Source organism: Osmerus eperlanus, chromosome 14, assembly GCF_963692335.1.
Source record: "Osmerus eperlanus chromosome 14, fOsmEpe2.1, whole genome shotgun sequence".
In the NCBI taxonomy this organism is placed as follows: domain Eukaryota; kingdom Metazoa; phylum Chordata; class Actinopteri; order Osmeriformes; family Osmeridae; genus Osmerus; species Osmerus eperlanus.
The window spans coordinates 9,939,423-9,947,172 of record NC_085031.1 but is presented as its reverse complement, the minus strand read 5'-3'; the positions used below and the strand labels follow the sequence as shown (position 1 = coordinate 9,947,172).

The 7,750-nt window shown below is 49.5% G+C and overlaps 1 protein-coding gene across 1 annotated transcript; it reads left to right on the top strand.

Moving 5' to 3' along the window:
* Positions 1 to 2,297: 2,297 nt before the first annotated feature.
* Positions 2,298 to 6,614, top strand: lrrtm1 (leucine rich repeat transmembrane neuronal 1). Its single transcript, XM_062477339.1, has one exon. The coding sequence runs from the start codon at positions 3,549 to 3,551 to the stop codon at positions 5,136 to 5,138; it is 1,590 nt and encodes a 529-aa protein (XP_062333323.1). The 5' UTR covers positions 2,298 to 3,548; the 3' UTR covers positions 5,139 to 6,614.
* The last annotated feature ends 1,136 nt before the right edge of the window (positions 6,615 to 7,750 follow it).

Below are 7,750 nucleotides of genomic sequence, written 5' to 3'. Positions count from 1 at the left end.
GAGAGAAGAGAGACACACATATGCCATCATGGACGTTTCTTTCTTCAAACTTTGGCTCGTAATGCATCGTGTCCTTCAACTGAGATAAGAAACAACAAAACAAAACAATATTTGCATGCATGCAAAATATGTAATGTGTATATGTGTATACTGTTTACAATCTTTAACTTCTATATACTAAAATATAAATAATCTTAAACAATATTTATTATAAATTATCTTTGAAATCTTGAACTCTTTACTCCCTGTGTTTGTTTATATACTGTAGGTATCTAATCTGAGAGACAAGTCTCCCCCTTCCTCTAGACCAGGAATGCAATCTTGATGGAGTCTAACCAATTGGAACCAGTTAGCCAATGGTTAATCGATATTTTTGTAATCTAAGCATCTATTTTTTGTCTGTTTTGTAGGACTGCCTTTGGGCAGAGAACTGATATTGCACTGCGGCTGTGAACCTTCTCTCAATGCATGAATAAACTTTGAATGATATTACTATTGCATCCTGTAACTCAAGACCATTATTGGACCCAACAGTATGAACAGTATATAACATAGATGGTCAATTTGCCATTTAGAATGTAGAAAGTGGAATGGATTTCAACAGAACGGTTTCTATTAAGTACAGGACGAAAAGAATGTTGCTGCTATTAAAGGGCCTCATGCCAAAGTCGGTTGCTGAAACCAGAGAAGAGAAACCCCCCCCACAAGTTCCCTCAACCTCGCCGGCCAATTAAGAGCCATTTCACAGGATACTGAGCAGGGCAGGGCACACTAGCCACTCAGATGACGGCACCCCCTGTAAGAGACCGTCCAAACTGAGAAACAAATAAGACAGAGTGAAGAGGAAAACCAGGAGAACAGAGGGAGGGAGAGAGAGAGAGAGAGAGAGAGGAGAGAGAGAGAGGGAGAGAGAGAGAGAGAGAGAGAGAGAGAGAGAGAGAGAGAGAGAGAGAGAGAGAGAGAGGGAAGGAGGGAGGGAGGGTGTGATGGGGCATGTTTAGTGTCGTGTTAGCAACGGTCACAGCTGGCTGTCCTCAGGGCATTAACGAGCAGGAGACGACGGGGCTTAGAGTACAACGTCCCTCGACACAGGAGTCTCAGAGCGTCATGAGGGGAATACCACATCAGCCACCACCTGTGGGCCGGACTGGGACAAACAGTATCTGTATGCAGACTGGACAGTCAGCCTTCAAATGAGCGTAGTAAAGTAAATCAGGGAGGAAGTCTGATCAGATTGCCTGTGAGGACAAATGAAGACTGAAGATGTGTACGTTTACCGAGCGTCAAATGATCAAAAAATCGACGCGGAGGGTTGTTCTAGAGTACAATACCACTCACTGATCACAAGCCATTTTAGACAATGACAAGTGGGTGGGTTGATCCCGGCAATTTAATCTTCCTATAACAGATGGCCAAACTGCGAACATAAGTTTATACATGAGTATAGTAAATACATATATACATGCCGCATGTGTACATGCTGGACTAAATATATTGTATTATTATTATTTATTTGTTTCAAACACAGAATAATAATGGTAGAGCAGCAAATCAAATGATAGGGATGCTGCTTCTGAAGAATGATAATTGCAGCATTCGTTGTGAACACACGAGGCACATGAGTTATGTATCATCCTGTGTTCCAGCCCCCCACCTCCTCCTCCCAAACACACACACACACACACCCTTCTTCTCATGCACCAGCTCTGCTCCAGTTAGTCAGCTGGAGGGATAGTGAGAATCTAGAACACCCCCCCCCCCCCTCCTCCGTCATTACAGGAATATTAATCTGTGGTGCTGAGGGAGCCGGATTCTAACAGCAACAAGGAGAAGAAACGGCAGATAGATGGCTTGTTTCAATTCATTACACAGAAGGAGGGTTGGAGCAAACGGAAGGGGAAAGATTGAGAGTGAGAGCTAGAAAAAGGGAGAGAAAATGAGAGAATGCTAAAAAGAGAAAGAGAGCGAGAGAAAGAAAGAGGGATACTGAGAGAGAGAGAGAGAGAGAAAGAGAGAGAGAGAGAGAGAGCTTCCATTAAAGTCTCTAGTTTAGGCCCACCCCCTTTTGAATATGGAAATGTCTCAGACAAGAAAATGTTGAGAGGGAGGGAGAGAGAGAGAGAGAGAGAGAGAGAGAGAGAGAGAGAGAGAGAGAGAGAGAGAGAGAGAGAGAGAGAGAGAGAGAGAGAGAGAGAGAGAGAGAGAGAGAGAGAGAGAGAAAGAAAGAGAGAGAGAGAGAGAGAGGGAGCAAGCGAGCAAGGCAGAGAGAGAGAGTGCGGGGCTAGTCTGAATTGTGAGTGGCTTACGACACTCAGTGAACAGAAGGTGCTTCTGCACGCTCTGCCAGTGCACTAGTCTGCAGCGAGAGATCGAACGCTCCTCTCCTCCACGAGCTCACCGCCGCCGCCGACCCCCCCTCTCCCTCCACCTCTCACTGCATAGACACCAGACGGATTCCTCAGCGTGGACCAGCGGTGCTACGGAGCACACAGCCCTGGCAGGAGACACCTAGGCACCCGGGACGTGACACCCGTGCACAGGACTGGGACTCATTACCAGAGCCGCGGCAGACACGGAACGAGGGATACTAGGCGAACTGAGAGAAAGAGAAAGAGAGAGGGAGGAGGAGGAGGAGAGATGAAAAGAGAGAGAGAGGGAAGACGCATCCTCTCTTTCAGTGCATATTTTCTTTGAACACTGGTCACTGAGAGATAACGACCTGGGTGACGGGATTTATGCCACGCAGGTCAGCAGCCGTTTCAAGCGACAGCCGTTAGTTTGTGTTGACAGCAATTGTCTTTAACAAGAAAGGGGGGTGAAAAAATATCAGTTTTTTTTCCCCCCTTCTTCCTTTTCCTAGTCCTCTCCTCTGATCATCGCAGCAGCAGACTGTGGAGACTTGCCGTGGAGAGGACGGTACTCATGCATGCAGCCGAGGGAGAAAGCACTTCCTCGCGGCACGCTGAAAGCTACTTGGATTCCTTCTCTTTCTGGCTCTTTCACTCGCGGAGAACTAAGACATTGTAAGGCTGCCAAGGATCTGGTGTCCGCTGAAAAGGGAGAGGGGAGGGGGGAGCGAATTTCTACCACACTGGGGTTTTAGATTCCCACATAATTAGTATTGGGGGGCACAAAGGAAGACGTTGAATAGGGTTGTCAGCCTCTGGATGGCGGGTGAGTAGGAATCCTTTCATATGCGATCGCTGTGTGAAGAAAGCTTTTTTTTTTACCCCCTCTGGTCTCCTCTTGCCCCCTTAGATCTAACATGAGCAAAGTGACTTGCCCTTTATCCTCCTGCGTTTTCTTTTTGACGAGACCGGATTCCGGATTCCATAAGTAAATACCTTTGAAAACCCCGTCCCTGCCCCCCCCCCATCCCTGCCCCCATCACTCAAACGCCTTTCTCAATACAAAACAATCGGAAAAGGCCAAGCGAAACAATTGAGTGTTTCACCCTGGGAGAGTTTACAAATGATCATGTGAAACATGACAAAATAATATCCGGATCTATTCAATGGACATTTTCTCTGCGTCATCACTGGATATTCATGCTAATGGATTTCCTCCTGATTGGTTTGTACTTGAAGTGGCCCCTGAGAAAGCCCCCTGGTTTGATACTGTGCTCTCTGGGGATCTTTCTCAAAATGGCCCCCCTGGTGGAGGGGGTCTGTCCCAGGCTGTGCCGGTGCGACAGCAAGCTGCTCTACTGCGAGGGGCTCAACCTGACGGACATCCCCCGCAACCTGAGCAGCGCCATGGGCCTGTCGATGCGCGAGAACAACCTGACTGAGCTTCGCGAAGGCCAATTTGCTGGCCTGTCGCAGCTCACCTGGCTCTACCTGGATCATAACAACATCGACATCGTGGAGGAGGGCGCCTTCGACCGGCTCAGGCGGGTCAAGGAGCTGGACCTGAGCAACAATCGCATTGAGAGCGTGCCAAATGGTACATTCAGGCCCCTCCCCAACCTGCGCATGCTGGACCTGTCCTACAACAGGCTGCAGGCCCTGGAGCCAGACCTGTTCCATGGCCTGAGAAAGCTCACCAATTTGCAGTTGCGCTACAACGCCCTGAAATTTGTGCCCGTGCGGATCTTTCAGGACTGTCGGAGCCTACAGTTCTTGGACCTGGGGTACAACCAGCTCCAGAGCTTGGCCAGGAACTCCTTCGCCGGGCTCTTCAAGCTGACAGAGCTACATCTGGAGCACAACGAGCTGGTCAAAGTCAACCTGGCCCACTTTCCACGCCTCATCTCCCTGAGGACTCTGTACATGCGCAACAACCGGGCCACCGTCGTGGTCAGCACCCTGGACTGGACCTGGCACTTCCTGGAGAAGATCGACCTGTCGGCCAACGAGATCGAATACATCGAGCCTCACGTTTTCGAGAGCGTGCCCAACCTCAAGACCCTCAACCTGGACTCCAACAAGCTGTCGTCGGTGGACCAGCGCATCCTGGACTCGTGGGCGTCCCTGTCCAGCATCACCCTGGTGGGGAACGAGTGGGAGTGCAGCCGCAACGTGTGCGCCCTGGCCACGTGGCTGAGCACCTTCCGGGGCCAGCGGGACAGCTCGCTGCTGTGCTCCAGCCCGGACATCGCCCAGGGCGAGGACGTGCTCGATGCCGTCTACGCCTTCCAGCTGTGCGAGGACCCGCCGCCGGACGCGACCACGGCCGGCATGTACGCCACCACGAGGGACAGGGCCCGCGGCGGGGGCTCCTCGGTGTTCCTGGGCCTGGCCACGGCCAACCCGTACGACCTGCAGGCCGAGGGCGGCGAGGTGGCGACCGGCTCCTTCACGGTGACGATGAGCCACGACGACTTGGAGAGCACCATGCAGATCCACAAGGTGGTGACGGGCACCATGGCGCTCATCTTCTCCTTCCTCATCGTGGTGCTCATGCTGTACGTGGCCTGGAAGTGCTTTCCGGCCGGGGTGAGGCAGCTCCGCCAGTGCTTCAGCAGCCAGCGCCGTAAGCAGAAGCAGAAGCAGAGCATGCAGCAGATGGCCACCATGTCCACGCCGGAGTACTACGTCGACTACAAGCCCAATCACATCGAGGGCGCCCTGGTCATCATCAATGAATACGGTTCCTGCACCTGCCAGCAGCAGCCGTCGCGCGAGTGCGAGGTGTGATGCGTGACACCCCTCTCCCCCCCCCCCCCCCCTCCCCTCCTATCCCGTCCATCCAGAGTGTGTGTTTACGTGTGCTCCTGTGGATATAGAGCGAGAGCGCCTGTCTTTGGATATATTTGGCAAGGGGAGTTGTTAATGAGACTGTCGGATTGACAAAAGGGATCCTTGAACACTGTTCACGCTGCATCTCACTGTGCTGCTTGCCTCCGCAAAGAAGGAGGGGGAGGAAGAGGAGGGAGGGAGGGGGAAGACTTGAAATGCTGGATTTACTGCTGAATTAAAGGGGCCTGGAGGACTCAACAGGAACCTATCTCTATGGGGACCTAGGTGTATGGGGACTCTTGGACCTGTTGACTTTGTTCAGAAACACCAAGAGGAATATGTTACTATCACGGAGGCTTCTCTCTCACCACCGGTGGATATTTGAGCTTTAATGTGTCTTTCTACTTCAGGCTAATCTGATATTGTTCTACGGAAAGACTATTGTGGACACAATGCGAAAATACACCATTTTTACTGTGGTAAACGACAAAGGTCGAAACAATATTGGGGGGGAAAGAAAAAAATATGATGTTGGATTTAAAACATTTAAAAAGATAATAAGTCTGTGTAAAATATGTTTAAAAAGCAGAAATGCAAGAGTGGAGAAAAAAATAATGCAACATGCTATCCTATTTCTTTTGTAAACTACAAAAAAAACAATGTTTAAATAAATGAATTGCTATTCACAGCTAAGAGCTCTGTGTGTATAAAAGGAAGAAAAAAAGCCCTGGACAGAAATGGAACAGGAAGGTTTGAATTTTTGGTGCCAGTAGAGGAGCAAGCGTTGTCTGCCTGCGTGCCTCCGCAGTGTCTCTCACAAAACGATATATAAAAGGGGTCAGAGGAATATCTTCCCCTCATTAAAGTTAATTCCCCTCCAAACCGTAATTTCAGATCCCTCCCCTCTATTTTGATTGCCATGTATGCTGGGTATTCATTGACTCACTGCGCTGGCTCGTTATGTATGTTGTGGTTGCTTCTCCTCCTGCTCCCCCCTCCCCCAACTCACTCTCCTCCCCTGAGTTCTCTCCCTGAATAGATTCAATTGATCTCATGCTATTTAATAGGATGGCTTCTGTTCACTTGATCAAATCATCATTTGTGTGCCATTCCGAATAAACAATGCAGAGGGTTAAAAGATTGGAAGCCAACCCCAAGCCCCCGCCCCCTCTCCTTCCTCAACCCCCGCTGCTGTCACCAGCCCTTCGGCTGTCACGCAAGACCTCTGCCTCTCTTTTCACCAAGCAACATGTATCCGACATGCCTTAGCCCTGCACATTCGAATCACAAAACTGAACTAGACTGGGTGGAGAATTGATACACAGGCTTTTTCATTCTTAAAGAGACAGCTGCGCGTACGGCTGTTCCCTCACTGTGTTTTTGCGTGTAATGTCTAACCTGATCTTTCAATACAAGGCTATTTTTGGGAAAACACATGCATAGTTCTACTCTGGTTGTTCATTGTGTGTGCTTTCCTGTCCAGATGGTCGTGAGTGTGTGTGTGTCTCCTGCATCGTTCGACTTGTACGCACTGCTGGAGAGAGGGAAACCGAGAGAGAGGGGGGGGGGGGGAGATAGAGGGATAAGCATAGAGGCTGCAGAAAGAAGGTGCAGGGTGCTCTCTAGTGTCTGGAGCAGCAGAGAAAGAGGAGAGAGAGAGAGAGAGAGAGAGAGAGAGAGAGAGAGAGAGAGAGAGAGAGAGAGAGAGAGTGTGTGTGTGAGTTAGAGAGAGACAAACAAGAAGCAAATATGCTAAGCTCAGCCCTCAGGGCAACGTGTGTATGTAGGTGTGGGGTTACATTGTTTTTTAAGATTGTGCGTGTGGGTGTGTGCATGTAAACTATTAGTGCCCTATGTTACTACAAGGAACTAGAAAATAAGCCGTGTGCTCTGGAGCTCTCTAGATGACAGTCTAGGTGTTGTGTAGGAGTAGCACATCCCATCCTGTGCAGTCTTTCTGCTCACCTGGGCAGACTGCTACAGTATCAGCTGCAACCTCAGTGCTCCAGTAATGCAGAATCTTACACGTAGAATTCCACACACACACACACACACACACACACACACACACACACACACACACACACACACACACACACACACACACACACACACACACACACACACACACACAGGCTGGTGGTCACCCTGAGCTCAAAAGAAAGAAAAAAAAATAATAATTTCTCTAAAATGCCTGTTCTGTCTGATCTTGCAATCACTCAACTTGGGAAAAATGCTCTATAATCATATTCACAGAGCTGTTTGCCTAGAGGGGGCTTTTATGGGTGTGTGATGGAGGTCACTCCACACCCCACACCCCCATAGTTCTGTCATGGCGGGGTCCCATCACTCTAATGTGGGGTTCAGGACCCCCACAGCCCCCCACTCTAATTGAACACTCTTTGTGTGAGTGTTTGTCTGGTTACAGGTGTAGAACTGGGACTCTGACTGACTAGAAAAGCCAACTCTTCTTGATGGTGGTAACACGTACATCTAAATACAAAACAAGGACTGCATTACACTGATGATGGGAATCCCCTTTGACAAGAAGCTTGTGGATGCTTAAAAAG